The sequence below is a fragment of the Gekko japonicus genome, unplaced genomic scaffold, assembly GCF_001447785.1.
Source record: "Gekko japonicus isolate JY-2015 unplaced genomic scaffold, Gekko_japonicus_V1.1 scaffold68, whole genome shotgun sequence".
NCBI classification, from domain to species: domain Eukaryota; kingdom Metazoa; phylum Chordata; class Lepidosauria; order Squamata; family Gekkonidae; genus Gekko; species Gekko japonicus.
The window spans coordinates 877,472-900,967 of record NW_015169175.1 but is presented as its reverse complement, the minus strand read 5'-3'; the positions used below and the strand labels follow the sequence as shown (position 1 = coordinate 900,967).

Below are 23,496 nucleotides of genomic sequence, written 5' to 3'. Positions count from 1 at the left end.
TGAGGCCCCTGACTCTGCATTAATGTATTTGATGGAGTGGCTATTGGTGCAGTCCTAAATTACAGGGGTTAATGGTTGCTTGTAAAAACAGGCCATTTCTAAACATTCTCAGGAAATTCTCAGGCATGGTTGTGCTGACCCTGAATTATGAGAGTGCATATTCATACCAACAGCTAAAATACACCCATGTTGTCTGCTTTAAACAGGAGTGTGGTTGTTGCAATTTTAGTCCTGCTTTGCCCAATCCCATCTTTCCGACCCTTACAGATCTGATTTCTGTGTAGAAAAAAGTGAGTTTGTTGAACTTGTAAGGTTCATAACACATCCGTGATTTTGCACCACACTTTGTGGATGGAACTCACAATGGAAAACTCTGTAGTTTTAGGGAAACTGTTATGTGTGAAATGACCCTTGACAGTTAGGGCCAGAGGACTGAATAGAGTGGGATAATGTATGAGTGCAGACCGGCCAACTCATCTTGGGGGTTGGTTTCCTCCCTTCTTGCTTTGCAACTTGATCTCCCAACCAATTTCCTAAACAATGTTATTTCCTTAATATTGCTACCAATTGTAAGCTTGGGGTTTTTTAAGCAAAAGGAAGCATTTTGCACCTTCAGAACTGCATTCTAAAGAATAAACTAATTAGCTTCCAAAGAGCTGCTTTATGATTCAGAGCACCCCACAGATCTGGGACCTTAATAAGCCTTGCTAAACCTGAACTGCTAGATCAAAGCATTGTACAAATTAACATATTACACTGTACCAAACAGGCTCTCCAGAAGAGAAGAAGAAGATAAGAGATTGGATTTATACCCCGCCCTTCACTACCCAAAGGTGTCTCAGAGCGGCTTACAAACTCCTTTCCCTTCCCCTCCCCACAACAGACACCCTGTGAGGTGGGTGGGGCTGAGAGAGCTCTTGAGAGAAACTGCTCTTTTGCAAGAACAGCTCTTATCAGAACTACGGCTTGCCCAAGGTCATCCAGCCAGGTGCAAGGGGAGGAGTGGGGAATCAAACCCGGTTCTCCCAGATTAGAGTCCACACACTTAGCCACTACACCAAACTGACTGCTTATGTCAACATGTATATACAAAGCAAAATAATAAAGATTATTATATATTCTGCCTTTAAATTTTCTTTAAAGCATGCTTGTCTTGTCCATTGATCTAGATGGTCTAATGAATAAACCCCTCCCTCCTGGCTGCAGCCCATTGTGCCTCCCCAATGTTGCTTGTGGGGGGTCAAGGGAGTCTCAGGATTCAGGGCTGGGATTCTGGATCTGCAGCAGGAAGTGGGTACTGGCCAAAGTCACCCACTTCTGCTAGTCGAAGTGCCCCTTGGTTTACAGAAGACAACTTGAAATCCAAACCTTTAACTCTATTTTAATGATGTAGAATTGCAGGAATAAGAGGGTGAGGATTCTAAGAGAGGAGGTGGGAAATAACCTTTCACTCTTGGACTTTCAGCTCTTGGTGACTAAGCCTTCTGATGAGGAAAATAAGAACTATAAGTCATGATAGCTAAAGGGAACCTCCATGTTCACAGGCAGTGTATCTATGAAAATAGGATCCTGATTAAGGACAAACAAGATGAACAGGGCTTGCTGCCTTCATGCTGGTGTGGTTTCCTGGAGGCTTTTGGCTAGTCACTGTTAGAAATTGTTTATTTCTATTTTTAATATTTCTTTCCTACCTCTTCAGAGTTCTGCTCAAGGCAGCTTATGATTAAAATCTACAGTATTAAAAACACAAGTCATTAAAACACAAACCATTGGACATAAGCAGCATAAAAACTATCCATCAAACAGAAGCAGACCGTTAGAAAACCCCTAATTAAAGTGCTGGATGTTGAGCCAGATGGCTTTGTGATCTGAACAATCAGGGATCTCTTTCTTATTACTGTAATTAGGGATTTCTCTTTTAAAGGAAAGAAAGAGACTATTTGGGACTTTGTGTTATAGGTTTAGTAGGAGCAGGAAAAGTACGGAGTAGGAAGTTCTTGGCTCTGTTTCCACAGCAACCTCCTACTGAGCAGAAGGCCGTTTATGTGTGGAACAAACAATAACGGCACTTGATGGCTCAGCCTGGTTTCGAATTAAGACCTGTGTGAATGCACCACCTGTACAACTGTGACCTTTCTTGCACACAGTGTTTACATGAGCTTCCCCAGCAAAGTGTACAGAAAATCAAGCATTATTTTGCCACTCTGTAATGATGAAGCAGCAGTATTTCAGATTAGCCTGGAGAAAAAAATGAAATCACAAGGCCCTGAGCTCACACACATGCTGTTTTAACAGCTGTCCTTGTAGGCATTTCATACATGATGGTTTTCAACAACAAACTCATCTCTGTGTAGGTTTGAAGTATGTATCTTGCTATGAATGTACACACTGGGCAATTTCTGTGGCCTTTGGTATTGTTGAAAGTTGCCTAGACAGGAAAACAAGTCTCCATGGTTAGGAGGTTAAATAACTCTACACCCTGTATTCAACAAAGACAGACAAATACAAACAGGGGCTTCCCAATTTATAAGGACAGAAGTTACTTATTTTATAGAAAGAGGCTCTATTTATTTATTTACTTATTTATGTCATTTATTTATTTATTTACTTATTTATGTCATTTATACCCTACCTTTTCCCCAATGGAGACCCAAAGTAGCTTACATTGTTCTCCAACCTCCATTTTATCCTCACAACAGCCCTGTGAGGTACGTTCATCTGAGCATGTGTGACTGACCAAAGGTCACCAAGCAAACTTCCATGGCAGAGTGGGAATTTGAATCTAAGTTTCCCAGATTCTACTCTGACACTCTAATCACTAGACCTCACTGAATCTGCTTACTGAATGAAGGTGTCATTCTAAAAATCTTGCTGTAAATACATAATTCTTAATCTTTGGTTTAACAAAATTTACCTCAGAAAATCAAATTTCCATTACTCCCAAGGAGTTGGCTACTTGGCCTTTGAAGGTCTATGTCATCTACTGGAGAAGAAGTGAGCCCCTTTCCACTGGACAACTAGGCTTAACTTCCCTCCATCGGCAACCAATAACTCAGTAGAAGAGGAAAGAAAAGCCAGCCTGCTTTTATCAATTTGTATTTTATGGCTCCCTTCCACTGGCTTTCTTTGTGGTCTTCCTTGGAGGAAGTCTCTTTTTAAGGAGGACTGATTGGAAGGGAAGTATTGGATCCAACAAGGAAGGAAGGAAGGAAGGAAGGAAGGAAGGAAGGAAGGAAGGAAGGAAGGAAGGAAGGAAGGAAGGACATCAAAGCAGCAAGGCCAAACAAACCACTTTGTTTGAAATGATTAGAGACCCTCCAAACCCAAGCAGCTAATGTTCCTGAATAAATCAACTACAGAATAGACTATTATCTGCTGTATTACTTTGGGGGCATTTGGAAGAGTACTGTGGTGAAACCACATATGGATTGCATCCTACTACATACATTATCTGCCCTGACCTGCATAGCCCAGGCTAGCCTGATCTCATCAGACTTTGAAAGCTAAGCAGGGTCAGCCCTGCCTAGTATTTGGATAGGAGACCTCTGAGGAATACCAGGGTCGTGACACAGAGCCAGGCAATGGCAAACCACCTCTGAACATCTCTTGCCCTAAAACCCCTCTGGGGCTGCCATAAGTCAGTTGAGACTTGACAGCAAAACAGCAACAACAGATATGTATTTGCAACTGAAGAGTCCAGAGGAGCCCTCATGTGACAGTTGGCTGGTAAAAGTAGGAGACCCATCTATCGTTTTTTTCAAGTGCAGGAAGGGGCAATCTCTTTGATCAATCTTCGGTTTAAATGGAGAAATTGTTACATTTTGAAGGACAAAAACTGATATATGGATGGAATTAATTTGTGACAGATTGGTCTGTGATCTCTAGTTTCCTCTCTGATAAGCCTCGATATTCTGAAACTATGTGCTTAGTTTTCTTCTTTCTTTTTCTTCTTTTTTTGGTGTGGATGGGGGATGCTATTTTTAATCCCCATTGTGCACATTGTGGTTTTGTTGCAAGAGGGAAGAACAGCACCTGCTGAAACTGATTTGCATGTCTAATAACAACATCCATCTTATTGATGACTCTGTGAGTAATAGACCTGGAAGAAACCCAGCTGATGCTGTCATCCAGGGATAGCCAGCTGGCAACCCACAGGCAAAATCAGGCTCACAAATAGGATTATGTTGGGATCCTGCAATCTATTACTGAACTCAGGCTCAGAATATAAGGATGAAAGGGCCTTATCTTGCAACCAAATTCTATTTTTAGTCCTGTATAAAAACAGCTGCTAAGGTTGAGACAGAAGTGAAATATCGGGTTGGATTCAACCAACTTTCTCATTCCATTTCACCCTAATCCCCTCCTCATAACAACCCCAGTGCTGCGTGGCTTTCGTCCATGCAGGTCCCATGGTTTGCAGCATAGCCTTTGGGAGGTCAAAGGGGACTGCCTTCCACCAGTGGTGAAATAGATTGGCTCTAACCCTCAAACTACACTATGGATATAAATCAGTTAATGTTCCCGGTCCTCAGAGAATCCTGGATGTTCTTTTTCTGTGAGGGCAGCAAGGGATATCTAACGTTCTTAGTATCATTGCTAAATTACATTTCCCAAGAGGAAAGCTATAAGAATTAAACTGGTATCAAGCGAGTATAGATCTGTAGTGTTGACAGAACTAAACGAAAAGACATTCTATCTAAGGTGGTCAAAGAGTGAGGTAAGGCACTTCTTCCTTTATATTTTTGTGGTCCTCTGTATGCGAAGCCTAGAAATGGCCGATTGGGTATTTGGAGGCTGGGGCAGGGGGTTGCCTGCAGTTTTACTGTTATATTGGGTTGACTACAGTGCAATCCTGAGAACAGTTTCCTGGAAGTAACCTCCATTGAATTGGCCTAAGTAGAACTGCTTAGGATCGCTCTCTTGGCGAAGGCATATTGTGTATGCACACCACACTTGCCCAAGCAGTTCCAGGGACTAGGGCTTACCCAGGTTGGTTTGGAAGGCAGAGCCCTGGAGACGTATGTTATCTTTATAGTCTTTGTTTTATTGACATAATGCAGATACAAAAAGTATCCAAAGAGACAGCAAATCCTGGGGGACAGCAAATCTGCTACCTCACGTGGCATCTCAGACAGGGTGGGCAGGTTAAAATGATAATGTTGGTTAAAAGTAGGACAGGGAGTTAAAGGGCTGTGAAAGATTAAAAGCATACATTCTGCTTGGCTTGATAGATACTGTTATCTGCCTCATTAAGTCTAGCTGTTTGTAGAAGGAGATTAGTACTGATAGACCCATCAGAAGCCATCACTCAGAAACGCCTGGTTGTTGAGAGTCATGGATGCTCGCCTTCCTCTCTCTGAGGGTCTCATCTAGACGAGAGGATGGATGTTTATCCCCAGTAGTAGGTGGCTTACTTGTTCTGGGACCAGCCACTTTGGCCTTATCAGTGTGCCACACACACACCAATTTTCTGGCTTGTAAAGAAAATCTGTATAACTGAAATTCAGAATTCCTCTGAGTGAACTGCCTCAAAGTTTGCTCACTTCCAGGACTGCCAGAGGGACAAAATTGGGGGGCATTTTGGTCACCTTAGAAGTTTGGGGAGTTGTGCAAGGTGCCACTGGGATGTGGCTATAAATTTAGTTGCCCTCTTGATTGAAGAAGCAGCCTGAATAGCCTAAGCCTGTCAGAGCTCAGCAGCTAAACAGGGCTGGACATGGTTAGTAGTTGAATGGTAGACCACCAAGGAAGACATGGGTTGCTGTGGGGAGTAATGTACACTGCCTTGAGATCCTTGGAGGAAAGGCAGGATAAAAATGTACCAAACATAATAAACAATTTATCTCCTCCTCGCTAGATCCTATGCAAAGTTAAACATGCTTATATGCCTGACTGCAACATTACCTTTCCAGACCCTGAATGTTATTATAAGACTTTTGTTGGGTTGGTCTCTGTATCTATCTGCTTGTACACATGCACATTATAAACAGGATGTTCATTCTTCAGACTTCAACTTGCAAGGATCTGACATTTCAGTTGCACTTTTCTCTCCCTTTATTTGATTTGAAAGCTTTAGCAAAAAGTCAACAGCAGTTCAATTCTGTGCCAGGAACACCACATTTGATGTTGGAGACATTAATGCACTGAAGTGTTTAGCTTCAGTGATGCAAACTATTCAGAGAAAGGATATGGTAGTTCATATTCTGAGCGGACACCCACTCCCTTTATTTTTTGCTGATTTATGGTGATCCCATAGGGTTTTCAAGGCAAGAGACGTTCAGAAGTGGTCTGCCATTGCCTGCCTCCGCATCACAACCCTGGTATTCCTTGGAGGTCTCCCATCCAAATACTAGCTCGAACAGACCCTGCTTAGCTCCCAAGATCTAACAAGATGGAGCTATCCAGGGCTATCCAGGCCAGGGTGGGCCCCAATTACACAACAGTAAAAATTGTCTGCTATCTATTTCCCCTCTGCAGACCCTGATCAAGAGCTATTGGCCGAATCAAAAGGCACTTCTTATAAGAAAATGTCATCCCTAGTTGGTTCAGATGCCTATGGTTACCTTTATGAATGCCATTCAGAAGGAAAGCAAAGATTGAACTATACAGATGAGGGAATCACCCTATAAAAACAAGCATTGGACATCAAATGAATTATGTCCAGAAGTTTGCAGCTGGTATTTTTAGAAGTACATGGAGCCAAATATAACTCAGTGACTCAAATATGGCTCTTAAAAATAGCATGAAATCTTTAAGTTAATGTATACTGGAGGAGTAGATGGGATGCTAGAATAACCAGTATGTGAAGAAACTGGCAGGCAAAAGACTTATAAGAGATGCTTTACAAAAAAAAATAGAGGTGAAGAGTTTAATTTCTTATTTATTTAAAAAAATTCTATGCCAGTTTCCAGTAATCCATGTATAGATTTATGCCAGTGCACTAATACAATCACCCAGGGTACTCTTCTATATAATTATTACTTATTGTGGGACCTTGAATGTGCTACTTCCTAATAAAGGACTTCTCAACAACCAGTATTTGGGCTGCAGATTATTAATCAACATTTCATCAATCACATAAAAATGCATATTCTCAGTTATGCAAATAGACTTTCTTATTCTGGCTCTTTGTTGATTTCTTGCTTTGAATTTTTTTTAATGTGTGTGTGTGCACACGAGTGTGCCTGGAAGTCATGGTGACCTCTGGTGACTGACCCCTACTGGGGGCCTGGAGAATATTTAGAGAGGTGGCTGAGTAAAGCTTGCCTCTGCCTCCCACCTCTGGTATTCCAAGGAGGTCCCCCATCCAAGTATTTGTCAGAGTCTACCCCGCTTAGCTTCCGAGTTCTGACGAGATTGGGCTTGCCCGGGCTATCCAGGTCAGGGCTCATGCTTTGAATTTTGACATAGTTTGGCTCCTTAAATCTAAAAGGTTGCTGACCCCTGCTGCAGAAGCTAAATCTCTAAGTTGGGGTAGGCATGTGCATCATTCTGCAGTCTAGTGGATATGCACCTTAATGCACGTGTATTAACACTAAAGCAACACGTAATGCCCTGTCTTGCAGTTTGGCATGCTGCAGCTGGTCCCCCCCCCCCCCCCCCGACTGTTAAGATAATGCCTCACGCTCTATGACTACCTTTAACCAAAAGAAGAAATGCCTCTTTGTTTGTAAGTCACATGATCTCCACTGGATATTGGCTAAGTTGATTCTTTGTTGTCCAAACACAAAAGGTCTTTTTCTTTATCTCCAGTGTATCCATCTGTCAAGATAACGCAAGACGTAGCTTTAAGGGGTTAAAGCAAGTTGCTAATGTGTTATAGATAAAAGTGGGAGGTAGACATTCTGATCCACAGGAAGAATCCCAAGATGACAGGACTGCAATACCTTTTTATTAGGACCAGTCAAAAGATCACAAGATAACGAGCTTTCAGCCTCTCCAGAATTATTTGAGATGGTTAAGTGTGAAAAAAGGGCAGGGAGAAAAAATGATTACTGGGGAAATATGCAGGTTCCTTTCGAGTGATTTAAGAGCCTGCCATTTTAGAATTGCAAGTATTGCCAGCAACTCTGTGGATAAGCCACAAGGAGAGTCAATATAGTATAGTGGTTAGAGTGTTCTAGGGTTGCTAACCTCCAGGTGGAACCTGGAGATCTCCCGCTATTACAATTGATCTCCAGCTGACCGAGATCAGTTCCCCTGGTGAAAGTGGCTGCTTTGGAAGGTAGGCTCTTATGGGGGCTTTTTCACACACACTAAATAATGCCCTTTCAATCCACTTTCTTTTTTAATGTTTTGTATTTGTGTGTGTGTGTGTTTGTTTGCAAGCCTGGGAGTCATGGCGACTTCTGGCAACCCCTAGTGGGGCTAGGATGTTTCAGAGAGGTGGTTTAATAATTTGCCTCTGTGTCCTCGCCCCAGTATTCCTTGGAGGCCGCCCTTCCAAGTACTTGCCAGGGTCGGCCCTGCTTCGCTTCTGAGATCTGGTGGCAGGGCTTGCTGTTCTCGGCTTGTTCCCGGGGGGTCTTTTTCAGGCATCGGTGTTCTGATGTTCCTGGCGTCTCCAGTGTCTGGCGAGGTCTTTTCGGTCCGGTGGCTTTCTTTCCAGGCGGGCTCCTCTAGTGCGTGGTACATGTCGACTTACAGCCCAGCTAACGTCCGATCCGGCTCCGCTGCGCCTGCACACGTCACCACGTCCTCCTATGGCTCCGCCTCCGTCTCTGCCTCCGTCACTCCGCTGCCTCGCTCCGTCGATCCGATGCCTCGCCATTCCACCGTCGCTGCCATTTTTTGCCGCCACCGCTTTAATGCTCCTGCCGCACACCCCCATATGGGGGAGGGTGCCCCCTGCCTCCTAAGGGCAGGTACCCGTTAATCTACTAGCAATATTTACTTGCTTTCGAACCGCTGGGTGGGCGGGAGCTGGGACTAGGGCCAGGAGCTCACCCTGGCCGCGGTGGGTTTCGAACCGCTGTAGCAGCTGTTCGTAGATGTTACCAGATGTTACCAGATGTTACCAGCAGGCGTTTAACCGCCTGCGCCACCGCTCCCAACCCAGAGCTGGTAACCCTAGTGTCATATTAGGCTACTCGGGGAGTTCTGAGTTTAAATCCCTTCTCAGCCATGAGCCTCCCTAAGGTGACATTGGGCTAGTCCCTGTCTCTCAGACGAAGCTACTTGGCAAAGCTGTTGTGAGAATAAAATGGGAGTGTCTGTGCACACATTTTAAAACCATGTACGCTACCTCCTTGCAGAAAGGGCAGGATTTAAAAGCCAAATCAGTAATAAATAAAGCCAATGTACCAAGCCACAGATTGGCAGGGAAAGGTGAGATGCAGGCTTCTAATTATGGACTGGCTGCTAATTATAGAGCCTGATATCATCTTTTAGCCTACTCAGCCGTGAAGAAAACCAGCCATCCAGCAATCCCATGAACCTTCCTTGGAAGTACAGAAGGTATAGGATGATTATTGTTACCTCAGCAATGGCTCATGCGGCTGGCAGCCAATGCCTGGTGGAGAGGAAGACAGATCTGTGGACAGCCCTTTTATGAATCAGTTTGCTCATAAAGTTTTGTGCAACTCACATCTTTGTCATTCCTGAGTTCAGACTCAGCAGTACCAAAAGGTGTTGGGGAAGTGACTTGACTCAGCTGACTTTGCTAGAACACTGTTATTATGCCTGATTTCCTCACAGGAAGAGAACATTTGGAGTCTACTAATTATCTGGATCCTCCGGCATCATGTATTACTAAGGCTGCAAACCTGAACAGACTTACCTGGAAGTAAAATCCACTTGACAAAGCTGCCTATGAACTAATCTAGACACATTCAGAGGTCTCCAGGCTATGGTGGCAGCATCTTGTCAGAACTGACAGTTACAAACACCTAGAGGCTTCCCTGTTGGCCTCCTTAGCACTACCATCTTCTTCAGCCACCCAATCACTCAACACTCAACAGGACCTGGCTTCCTAAGGGCACAAGGAAGTCATGGCTCAATGTGTCAGGGTCAAAATCCCACCAAGTGCCACACGTTTCCAGTGGCTGACTCCTGCCCAGTTGCTCAAGACTGAAAAGAAGCTACTGCACGGTACTGTGCCTGCCTGCCTGCCTGCCTGTGTCAACACACAAAACTCTGCCCTTCAGTTGCTTAGGGAATTGTGGAAGGCCAAGTTCTCTAGGCCACCTATGGACAGGCCATGAATAGTAGAATTTTCCTGATTTGAAATATCTGGCTGGAAGATATGCTTGCACTGGTAGAAGGGCTGTTCTTGTCTGTGATATTAGATTGTTGCTTGTTTTTATATTTGTAAGCTGTTTTGAAGCCTGCTTTGCAGGAGAAAAGCAGCATAAAATATTTTAAATAAATCTGCTTTACCTACAAAAGGACCCCAGTCTAATCCCTTGCAAGAAATCAAGACTGAACCGGAACGTGCTACACAGACCTTCAAGCCTTGGGGGATTGGACTTTCCACACATATCCTCTTACTACCAGGCATCTATTTGTCTCATATAACTCAAATGTTACATATAGACCATAACAATCCTTGGATGCAGATAGAAAATAAATATGTCAAACCATACAATCTACAAGAAATATTTTGGATACCACCGACTCGCAGACCGAAAACAATTGAACATAATTTTTTCCTAGTGACATCGCTTAAGATCTGGGACCAAAGGAAAAGACTTATCTCTCCAGGTATCTCAGTACTATCTACTTACACAAAACAAGACTGGTTTCCTCAGGGCATGATACCTAACGCTTTCGAAAAATGGAGGATGGCGGATTTGGGGCGGATCTATGACCTGGTGCTAAAAGACAAAATGCAGAAGAAAATATTTTTTAACCAGAAATTGGGTGAACAGGCCCCCTGGTATTAATACCTACAGTTAAGAAATTTAATTGAGCAGCTGGCTGAATCAGGGCTATTTGAAAGGGAAATAACAGACTTGGAAAAAGTAATTCTGGCCTTCCCAAGAGCACCAAAATGGGTGCTTTCTAAGATGTATAAAATTTTAATAAAAGAAGATAACACAAACAAACTAGCCTATCAATATAGATGGGAAGAAGAACTTAATCTTACTTTTCAAGAATCAGACTGGGCAGACATTTGGGCTTCTCCGGCGAACAAATCCTCAATATATAACATTCGTCTTCAATTCTTAAAAATAACATCTAGATGGTACCTTACTCCGCAACAGCTACATAAAATTAAACCATCAATAAGCACTACCTGTTGGAAACAGTGCGGCCAGATAGGGTCGTACCTTCACTGCTGGTGGAGCTGCCAAGAAATACAAAACTTTTGGAAGGCTGTGATATCACAGATAAATGGGATCACTAGGCAGACATCGCCATGCAATCCGGAGGTGGCCCTGCTAAATTTGTGGAATGAAACGATGACAGAGAGCAGCAAAGAACTTGTTTCAACATTACTTGCTGCAGCAAGGTTGACAATAGCAGCCACATGGAAATCACCTTCTCCACCCACAATTTCGGCTTGACAAGAGAAGGTCTGGGATCAGTTTATAATGGCAAGAATTACGGACTCCTTGAATAGAGCGAATAATAGTAATACACCAACTTACATCAAATTTGGTAGGATATGGGCCCCAGTGCTGGACTATATGGTAACGAATTATATACTCCCTGCTAACCAGATTTATCATAAATGGTTATATTTATAGATTACTTCAGATAAAATATCAAACTCACAGTAACTCACCAGTGCTGTATGGTGGCTGTATGTCATTAAACTGTAAGTAATTATCTTAACTGCTATATGTAGAAACCTTGAATCAATAAATTTTTGTATTATGTAAACCTTTTAACAAAACCAATAAAAAGATATTTATATATATATACTGCAGCCAAAGAGTGGGTTAAAAGTTTTTTGCTTTCCAATGGAGTTTCAGCACAGAACTTCAATCTGTATTCAATCTGTATAATGGTGTATTCAATCTGTCAAATGTATGTATGTGAACTCCCTGATTGAATCACTAAGTGAAGCTTCGTCCTGGGCTAGGATCCAAATCCCTCAATGACTATTGGTAGCCCAGGAAGAGCCAACATCCAGTTCCATGAGAGGGAACAATTGTGATTGGACCTTATCCATGCAACCTCATAGGTTGATATTGTAAAATAGGGCGTGGCTATATTAGCCGGGAGAGTTTAAAAGAAGAACAGCTTCAATGCTAAAGCTGTTCTGGCTATTCATGTTGATCTGTTTGGAGTTGAGTTACGAGTTGCTGAATAAAGCTGAACTTTTGCTGAAATTACTCTCTGACTCTTTGTTAAGTAACCGACTTAACAGTACATGCTCTTTTGTACATTAAAGTACCTTGCTCTGGTATCTGCCAAGCAGCTGTTCCCTGGCCGTAGCAAAGCTGCCCTTAAAGAAGTCTGTTCGGTCACAGAAGGATTGCCTGTAGACACCAGCGAGTGGGAGACTGGAGCAAGAAAGCTCTGCGATGACAGTCGCCGATAAGGTGAGAGGCAAGAGTAATGTTGCTTTCTCTAGGAAGCTTTTGGGCGTGAGTTAATCAGAGCTGGTAGGAGCTGTTAAGAAGCTGGAGCTGATCAGCGACTGCTGAGTCATAATCTAATAAACTTTTGGCACAGTCTGGCATGCCTGTGCTCTTGCAAAGCCACCTCCTTTCCTGATATTTCTTCAGCTTTTAGGATTTGCATCCTGCCAAATTTAGGTAAGATTCTCTTGCGGATGTTTGTTTGTTTTCCTTTCTTCCCAGTTTTATACACACACGCAAGCAAAGTCTTACAGCCCAATTCTATGGACATTTCTGCAGAAGCAAGTCCCTCTAAGTTCAGCTGGGTTGAATAAAGTAAACATACATTGTTCTGATACCACTGAGATGGGGCTTTTCACCCTGAAGTTCTTCTCTGATATCACCACTCTTAGAAATTAGTAATGCTGTGATCCCATGCATATTTACCTGCGAGTAAGCTGATTGGACACAGTGAATTGGACTGGTCATTTCAGATAGAAACTTGGCTTAATTTTAAATCAGTTCCTACTGCAAACACAGAGTCTGCATCAGCTGAGCTGTACAGTGGATATTGCTTCCAAATTCTGTTCTTGCGCTGATTACTTTCATGTGTGGTTTGAAAAGCACAAGAGACTTACATATGCCTGCCTAACAGCATGTATGAAAACACCCATAGTAGCCAGTAGGTGATCAGCATTTGAATCAGAACTGGAGTCACCTGTAGTGTTCATGTCCAGGGTACTAACAGCCAAGCCAATTGTTGCAGTTCAACATTATTCAGCAGAATTTGTACAAATGGCACAGCTGCTGTTGGGCCAACACAGTGTTCAAAGGAGGAAGTGAGGGTTTACTGGCAGATCAGGCTAAGCGTGCAAGATCTCCAGATGATATGTCAAGGTTCTGGATTTGATCTGTCACATCTCAGGGTGAGCTTGTATGTTAAAGATCACACTCTTCCCTGCATGATCACTTACAGCTGGAAACAATTACACCCGTCCATTAAGTCTTCCTCCAACAAATAGGTTTCATCTATTGGAAGAACTCAGTGGATGGGAGTCCTTGGATCCAATGTGGTGACAGGAAGTCACTGGAACCAACCCATTGTATAAACTGAGAGCATCCTCTCAACTGTGCCATCTTGACGTTGTGAGAATTCAGACACAGAGAAAAATGGATGTAACTATCTCTACCTCTGGAGAAGTGCCAAAACTGAGAACCCTCTTTCAAAAATCCTCTTTAAGACCTATCTGGGTGGGTTGGGAACTGGTTTTTATTGCACAAGTTAAACAATGTAGGAGGGTCTTCTTTTTACAGTCCAATCCTATGCATAGTTACTCCATTCTAAACCCACTGATTTCAGTTTGAGTAACTCCACATTGGATTGACGTGTTAATTTCCTACTTCTGAATGTTTTTCACATTGTAAATTCTATCATTATGCGCGCGCACACCACAGTATTGTATTGGAAACACTGTGATTCAGTACTGTTCTTCCACATGTTGCCAGGAGAATCTCCATGTGAGAGGAACAAGTTATTTCCCAGCAGGATGAAGAGAGCAGATTTACTGCGCCCGTGTGCGGAAATCCAGGTGTAATTCTGCACTGTGCTGAGTGACTAAGGTTGCAGTCCTAGGAGAATGGGTCTTCCTTCTGAGTAGACCTGCTTAGGCTTGCTCCCCGAGAAACCCAGTGCAGCCTGCTGGAGCTGATCAACAGGCCCATCCATACATGCACAGTGCTCCAATCACGAGGAACCAGGCACAGTAACACAGCCTGGGTAACCTGAATGGCCCAGGTTAGCCTGATCTCCTCAGATCTCAGTAGCTAAGCAGGGTCAGCCCTGGGTAGTACTTGGACTGGAGACCACCAAGGAAGTCCAGAGGTGCTGTATAGAGGTGTTGCCTTGAAAGTCCTATGGGGGGGGGCACTAAGTCAGCTGAGACTTGACACCCTGTACACCACCACAAACAGACTGTCTTATCCTTCCAGACTAGGTATTTCCATATTAATGCAAGGAGGGATGCCTATGTGCATTTTAATGAAGACAAGCTGGGCCCCCCCCTGAGAAACTGTGGGAGGGGGGAGAACAAGCTGGACATCTTTCCCACCCCTACAGCCTTCCTCCTGAGGATTCTATCATGCCCCTGGGCCAGGCTTTAGAACAGTGACTCACACAGAAAGCCTTGTCTGCATGCAAACTAATTCATCCCCTAGAAAACAAACCTTTGGAAGTGCAAGAGTGACAGGCCTCGCTAATTTTTAATACAGGGACCAAATTTTGTAAACACTCTTCTCATTCTAAGAAGGCTGCAGTGTAGCTGATGAAACTTAAGACCCTGGGCTTTTGTGTGTGTTGCTGCCGCGGCTGCTGTTTCCAGCCAAAATGCACTGGCAGGGCGAAGCCTTTCTCTGCCGTTGCTCTGCCATAACTCCCCAGCTGTTGATGTGACTCACTTCCAGCAACAGCTGCAGGAGAAAGGAGGAGGCTGTTTGCAAGGAAGAGGCCAGCTGCAGGCAGCTGTGAATCTGATGACGTTTTTACAAGTTCTCCCAAGCTTTGTCCACAGACAACTTCTACTGCCAAATACTCTCCCTGCACCATCTTTACAGCTCCGTCACATCTTGGTAGTGACACTGGGAGGGGGGCAGTAACTAATGCAAATTAAGGCTGGGCTGGCAGCGGGCAACCTGTTCATCTTGCTAATGCCTGCTGTTCCAGAGGGGTAGTGACAATCAGCCCTCATAGGCAATTTCCAGAAGGGTACTATGTTAAGGCAAAGGAGCTGCGGTGGCTCAAGTGGTTAAGACGCTAAACTGCAGGCTGTGGAAGGTCGGTAGTTCAGCAGTAAAAGACCTGAGTGTGCTGCATGGCGGAATGAGCTCCCGTCTCTAGTTCCAGCTCCTGCCAACCTAGCAGTTCGAAAGCAAGAAATTGCAAGTAGATAAATAGGTACCACTTCAGTGGGAAGGTAACAGTGTTCCGTGGGCCTTGGTGTGGTGGAAGGTGGACTGTATGGCATTGTTCCCCACTGAGGTCCCTGTCCTCCCCAGGCTCCATCCCCAAATCTCCAGGAGTTTCCTGACCTGGATCTGGCAACCCTACCCCCCCATCCCCTGTCAGTGGTCAGGGAGGACCTGGCAAGCCTGTCTCTAATGCACAAAAACTTATGCCACGATCAGTTCACCAGTTCTTAAGGGGGTATAAGAATCTTCTTTAAATTATTATTTTATTAGAAATTGATACAAATAACATCAAATACATAAGGAAATGCCCTGTCTTGGAATCAGATGTTTCAGAACATAATAGACAAAAAGCATTCCCCTGCAAACTTGTCTACATACATATTTGAAGGACCATTTCCTTCCATACATCTCTGTGTGCCAACTATGGTTGTCAGGCAGCCATCTGTGGGCTCTCCCACCAGTTAGGGTGGCCGCTGGGCACTGACCGGAGCCTGGTTCTTTTCCACCACGGCGCCAGCTTTGTGGAATGGGCTCCCTGAGGAGTTGGGGGGGGGTCTTCCTTGGAGATCTTCAGGAGGCACTGTAAGACCCACCTATGTTCAGGGCTGTTAAGGGATTTGAATTGTAGGTACTTTCTTGGAGGGGGGATTTGGGATTTGTTGTTTTATTTTTGGTTCCTGATTGAAAAAAAGTTTTCAAACCATTATTGTCATCTGCCTTGAACCACAAGGAAAGGCAGGATATAAATCTTTTAATAAATAAACAAAAATAGACTTTAGGATCAGAAAGATCCACCAGGCTCTTGCGCTTGCACTTGCTGAAAGCACTTCCACCCGTTTCAGTAGTGAAATGCCATGCAAAAGGAATCTGTTGCCAACTGTACCTTGCCGTTTCTGAATTACCATCTCTCTGGATAAGGATGATTTCCTGATTGCTGTCTTGAAAGGTGCCTCTTGCAACAGTGGTGTGTCCAGGGGTTTTTCTTAGGTACCACATTAAAATAGGGTTACCATATTTTGAAAAGCAAAAAAGAGACATATTTCCCAACTGACCACTTCAGACAAGTGATCACTATGACAAATCTCATTTTAAATACCCCTACTATTTAAGCTGCTATCTAGAAGTATTCCTAACCTTCCAACCCCAAAAGAGGACATTTTCATCCTTTTTTTAAAAAAAAAGCCCAAAAGAGGACATGTCTTCTAAAAAGATGACATCTCGTAACCCTGCATTAAAAGCTGTACGCTGAATCACATCATTGGGCCATCAAGGTCAGGACTGTCCATTGAGACAGGCAGTGGCTGTCTGGGGGCTCCAGCAGAGGTCTTTTACATCCCCTGACCCTTTTAACTGTAGATGCTGGGGATTGAACCTGCAAGCTCAGCAGATGCTCGACCACTGATCCACAGCCCCTCCCCAATATTTACCATGCTAACCATTTTGAGCTGAGCAGGCTGCAACCTGTTCTGCAGCATCAGTGGAAGGTATAAATATTCCTGGACTGGACTGCTCCAGGTAACAGGTGTGGGTTGCATCGTTTAATGGTCCTCCATATATAAGCCCATATATTGTGGACTTCAGTAGGATATCTTCTTTAGAATATTAAGCATAGGTAGGCCTGAGGATCTGTTTTAGTTTCTGTGTAACACAGAAAGCATTTGTTTTTTTCCTCACTGTTCCAGCAATTCAGAGTTTTAGCCTTGAAAGAGACAACTTGTACACTGGCAAAAACCAGATCTATTATGTATTGTTAAAAACTAACGTATAATGAATAGATGACTTCATGTCCAGAACAACCCCAGGATGAACAGAACAGGGTTTGCCACAAATATTCATTGAGAAAGTATCCTTGTATGCTCAGAGAAGCATCATATCATACCTTTAGAGGGCACAAATTATAAGGTTTAGTAAAGTCATGGGTTGGCCTATGTAATAGTAGCTACTGTAGCTGGCTGCACCCTGTAACACGCGAATCTCTGAGATTTGGAATTGCGTAAAATCTGTTATCCCCCTTTTTTGATAAGAAGCTTGGGAATTCAACCTCCTGTACTCTAATCTGTGAGAACCAGGTTTGATTCCCCACTCCTCCACTTGCAGCTGCTGGATGACCTTGGGCAAGCCATAGTTCTGTCAGAGCTGTCCTTGAAAGAGCAGTTTCTGACAGAGCTCAGAATGGACCTTCTCAGTCCATGGCCCTAAAATTATGGAATTCCCTCCCCAGGGAAAGTCATTTGTCTATCACTGTCTTCTGCCAGTCGGTGAAGACATTTCTGTTTTGTTTGGTATCCCTCCATGACCCTCACTGACATTCCTTCTTGTTTTTGTGTTTATGTTTACCTGTTTGTGTTTTGTTGAATTGTTTTTATTGTTTTCTATGTACACATTTAAGTTGTTTTAGTGTTTTGGACCTTAAACTGGGTGGAAAGGTGGCATCAAAATGTTTAATCAGATCTAGAGTGATCAGATTATTTTTAATTCAGCCGGAGGCTTCAATCTCCATGTGACTGTTTTAAATAATGTCCCCTCACAGGTGGGACTCAGCAACTGTCATATCTGCCTATAGATAGTTCTTATGAGTAGGGAGCATTTTATAAGGGAGGGCATTTAGAACATACAATTCTCTATTTGCAATCTCAAAAAATGCAGTTCCAGAGTAGTTTTACCATGTTACCTAGGGTCCCCAAATTCTTTGAGCCTGCGGACCCATTTGGAATTCTGACACAGCATGGTGGGTGAACAACAAGATGGCTGCCACAAAATGGCTGCCACAGGAGGTGGAGTCAGCCACAAAACGGCTGCCACAGCTTAACTTCAGAAACACTATGTAGATCCTTGTGCTATGCTGATAGTTCCTGCCAAAGCAACATTTTAACAAATCTGCACAGTCAATCAAATCTCCAATAGTCAGTCAGAAGCCTTGCTGGGCAACAACCCCTAAACGGCCCCATCCACTTCCTAAGAACACTTGGCGGGTACCAGAAAAGGTGCTGGTGGGTGCCATGGTGCCCACAGGCAGCACGTTGGGGACTCCTGGTGTAAACTAAAGCCACATGAATGGAAAGAGCAAATTGAGTTCTACCCTCTCTGGATCTACCACTAGGAGGGTGCTGGACCAAGGTAAGGATCATTTTATTTTACACTGTATTTATACTGGTTTTTCCAACGCTACAAGCAGTCCTCAAGATTATACCATAAACACATGCCAAAATATAATTTACACCCAACCGTAAAAAATTAACCAACAAATTACAGTGATCTTCAGAGAGATACGTGATTGATGGAGGGTATACACCTAGTAAAGAAGGCTCCTGGCAATGAGTCAACTGGAGCAATGCAGTAGGGGAGCCAGAGGGAACACTGACCCAAATTGAATTCTTTAAGAAACCACACGTATTGACATAGAAGATGTCGATTGCTGGTGGAGAGGTCCATTTCTTGATGGCCCCCATCGATTTGAGAATGAGACATCTACCTATTAGGTGCCTTTGGGCTGTTCGTTTACAAGCATGGGCTTGGATCCAGCAATGTGCAAGCAAGTGGAAACATGAACAGGCTGAACACAACTCTGCTTGCACAAGATCTTGTGCAACACCAATAAATTTCCTCCATAGATGTTACAGTGCTCAGGAATTGGTTGCACAAAGTCTTGAGCATGTAAAAATGCAGATAGGGATATAGCAAGTAGGATTTGGTGCAAGCAGCTACAGCAGTCTATTTCTTGCATTTCTGCTTGTGTAAGAGCTCTAGTCCAAGTGGAAATTTTACATGGGATCCAACCCATGGTGTCTGAAGTAGTAGTGCTGGTTTTCATCTTGCTTTTCTCTACCCTGAGTCTCAAAGTGGCTACCCTTCCTTTCCCCACAACAGGCCCCTTGTGAGGTAGGTGGGGCTGAGAGAGCTCTGAGAAAACTGTGACTGGCCCCATGTCACCCAGCAGGCTTCATGTGGAGGAGGGGTGGGGGATCAAACCCGGTTCTCCAGATTAGAGGCTGCCACTCTTAACCACCATACCACACTGGCTTTGTGTACTGCTCTTGACATCCTCTTGTGATACCTCCACACCACATAGCTGGAATGATTTTGTCCTGAAGTTTGATGGTTGTAAGTCGGCAGTCTTCCCCTTTTGCTTTTCTGCTACTGTTTCCACACTGCAGACACAACTGGGACCTGTTCAAGAACCAGGATCTAGAATCTGTACAGCAGTGCTGCAATGTTGGAAGGGGGACAGCCACAGGTCAGGTTTACCCTTGAACATTAGACCCTACTTTATTTAGAACATGAATGTTTTTATTGGCCAGGAGACTGGGTATCCCCTGTTCCTTTGGGGAAGGTGCCAATACATTTTTAACTGTGAGTAGGATATAAAGCTGAAAGTGTTGCAGAAATGTCTGTGCTTCTTTTGGCAAAGAACCCAGTACAGAAGTTTTAAGTGTTTCTTTTATTACTGGCATTGTATAATAAACCAAATCGACAGAACCAAGAGGAGAGAAGCATCCATTTACTCTAATCCTGTGTATGTTTAATCAGAAGTACATTCCACTTGGTTCAATGGGGCTTACTCTCCAACGATAATAAGTAGGACTACAGTCCAATCTTACACATTTCCTTAGAAATAAATCCCATTGTAGCCTCTTCTGCAGCTACTGCCCAAAGGAGATCAAATGTCCCATTTTGAGAACATCTCCTCCTGCACTCCAGTCAAGAGTTGTGGTTTCCTGTGGGAGGAGGGGGGCTCTTTCACCACCCATCATCCTTGTATTGCATTTCCCACACTTCACTAAGCTGACACTAGTCTTTTTTTGTCTCACTGAGTTAAACATTTGCCACACACGCACACACATCTGAGAAACTCATTGGAAGCAACTGGACATGAGGAAGACGACACCCCTGGGACGGAATTACCCCCAAACGGTGTAATTAAGAATCCTGGGATTTCTGACATTTCTGAGGTCAGTTTACACGATGCCAACTGTGGTTTTTATGCTTTTGCTTCTTGGGCGGTAAGTATTGCAACACCACAGAAGAAAGTTTCCAGAAAGCTTCTGGCTAGTATGTAATGAAGAATCAAAATACATTTCTGCTTCTGTTCTTCTTTGCTTTTTTAAAACAACAACAGCACCCATTCTACAGAAATAACTATAGACTGTCGATTCATAAAGCACCCAAATACGTCATCCACCCAACAGAGGCAGTCGACATTGTTACAGTTTAAGAAACATTGCAGTGCATTTCAGATTTTCAATTTTAGTTCAACAGGATCCTTTAGACACGATGCATTTATTGTATTTACATTTTTGTTAGATTTTTGTTTCTAAAGACAGTTTTTTCACAGTAGCAATACAAGTTTGTGGGTTGCTTCTCTTTCCCCCAAAAAATGTTACTTGCACAAGTTTTTATCCCACCTGTCTTCCAAGGAGCTCAGGATGCTGTACATCATTCTCCTCTAACAAATCTTTAAAAACAGCCCTGTAAAGTAGGCACAGATGACAGTGAATGTCTCAAAGATTCCTGATACTTCCTCTCTCATTCTTATTACTCCAGACTCATACCTGACTCCCTCAGCGGACTGGCACTGGGTACCGCAAGGAGAGCATCGTCTTCTTTAAGAAGCTGGTGATAGCTTATTCTGGGCTCCCTCCCTCACACAAGTGAGATTAACTACAGTTGAAATTTGGCCATAGTGGTACCCATTCTGGAAATCAGTCCAGAAAAAGCTGCCAAGAAAAGGCTTCCTTATGGAAGATGTAGACGAGCATTTTTCCAGCTAGTAAGGTTACATTTTAAGATTACAATGTTCTGCCTTTTAGAAGGGTTTTCACACTCCAAATGGTTTCTAAAGGACAAAAAGAAACTTGCACCCTTGAGTGTTTTAGCCACACCTCTTTTACTGTTTCACCCCAATAGGGGCTGAAAGGGGCTTACATCATTCTCCTTTCCTCCATTTTATCCTTACAACTCTGTAAGGTAGGTTAGGATCAATGTTCCCTATAAGCTATGGAGTCCTGTGAGCAAAAATTCTACTTTGTGAGCTACTGGCATTAAAGTTGTGAGCAGGTGATTTGGCTACCGCATAAATTAGTTTGCTCTGGAGCCATCCTTCCTGAGCTAAGGCAAAAATGTGTGAGCCAGAGGCTAAAAAACTGTGAGTTGGCTCACACTAACTCAGCTTAGAGAGAACACTGGGTAGGATCAGGATGTGTGGCTGGAGAAGGTCACCTAGCAAGCTTCCATGGCAGAGTGAGGATTCGGACCTGGCTCTCCGTGGTCCTAAATTGACACTGTAACCAATCACCCCATGCTGGCTCTCTTCATTGTACCTTTCATCACTATTTGTGATCCTCACTTCATGGGCGGAAGAGTTCAGGCAGGGAGATTTGAGTCCCCACTGAGGTTAAAAATGATTTAGGCTTACTTGCGTGAGGGAGGGAGAGGAAGCAGTCTTCCCACTCACTCACCAAATGGGTAGCTTCAATCCCTCGGGATTGTGCTGGTAGCTGAGCCTAGTTCAGATTAGGAGTTAAGAACATCCATGACTCATCTTCCTGCCTCTGTGAAGAGCGAAGGCAAAAGCTACTACCGTTCAGCAAAGTCAGGGAGTTCTTAGAACATTTAAATAGCAATTCACAGTCAGCATCAAAGTGGTGGTCAGAGTTGTTGTTGTTAGTCGTGTCTGACTCTTGGTGATTCTATGGGCCAGCCACCAAAACAATTGCTCTAGCAAGCATCTTCTCTTTAGACCCCGATTGTTCAGCAGATTTTATGGATCCCCAAGGAGCCTGTTCTCTTCAAACATGCTGGAAGAGATCACTGGAGCAACTTTACCTGAGGCTCCAACTAGCCAAATGATAGGTGCCCAGAGCATTACCCATGCTCTATCCTTCCTTCCATCCTTCCTCCCCATCTATTCGCGTTCTTTCTCTTTCTCCCTCCCCCATGTATTTGCTTTTTCTCTCTTTTTTTTCCCTTTCTTTTTCTTTCTCCCCCCCTCCCCACATCTATTTGCTTTGTTTCTCTCTCTCCACCTCTCTTAAATAAATATCATTAGCAAACAAATATTATTGGGCAAATAAATATCATTATCAATATCTGTTTTTACCCCTTTTCTTTTTGGCAGTCTCATTTAATGTTAATAAAAAGCAAATTTGCATATTTTCCAATAAAAACATGTAACATTTGTTCACACCTTGTGGCTCTCAAACATCTGACGTTTATTTTATGTGGCTCTTACGCTAAGCAAATTTGGCCACCCCGGCTCTGTCATGACCGCCAGCTGCCTCAACCAACCCGACCAATGCTCAGTGGAGTACCAAGAGACTGGTCCTGGCCCACATCGATAAGTATGGACTAATCTGAACTTTGGAAGTTCATATATGAGGCTGAACATATAGGCACCTATTTAAAAAATCACATTGTTGATTTTTGACATGCTATTTGATGGGTACTGGAGATTTATTTATTTATATTCTTTTCTCACTGGGGACCCAAAGGGCAAGGTGCCTTTGGAATTGGGACAGTTTCAAAAGCAGACTCTGACAAGACATATAGGTCTGCTGCTCAGAGTGAAAAAATCCCATCAGGTGTTTACTTCTGCTCAAGTCATCCAAAAAGTCTCTAAGGTTCCTAGTCACAGCACTGGCAAACTAGTGATATGAAAAAAGTAAAGTGATTTTAATTCTTTTCAGCAAAGGAAAACTTCCTAAATATGAACTGCAAACTGCTAGTCACTCATTAAAATAACATGCAAATTTCATGGCCTTAGAACCAGCACTCTCTGGGCTGTGACGACTTTGCAGCATGGTTCTTTCCACTGGACATGCTATATCAATGTGCAAGCATAGTGTAAGTAGTTCACAACAGTGCCTCTGCATTGCCCAGTTTACAGTATGCACCAATCACAATTGTCCACTCCCATTTCAAGCCACCTTTCTTTTTTTTGTTTGCTCACTGCTTGGAAGCAGGACCAACCCCCACACAGCAAGCAAAGACTGATGGATTTCCTAAATCAAATAGTAAGCCAAGGGGT

General features: G+C 43.5%; 1 protein-coding gene across 1 annotated transcript in view; it reads right to left on the bottom strand.

Annotated features, from left to right (window-relative positions):
• LOC107114467 (uncharacterized protein K02A2.6-like) overlaps window positions 1-15,111 on the bottom strand; it is a 40,942-nt gene extending 25,831 nt beyond the window's left edge. The window contains exon 1 of the mRNA XM_015415965.1: window positions 14,964-15,111. Coding sequence (XP_015271451.1) covers window positions 14,964-15,111 — 148 coding nt within the window. The remainder of the gene's footprint in view (window positions 1-14,963) is intronic.
• Between the last annotated feature and the right edge of the window lie 8,385 nt (window positions 15,112-23,496).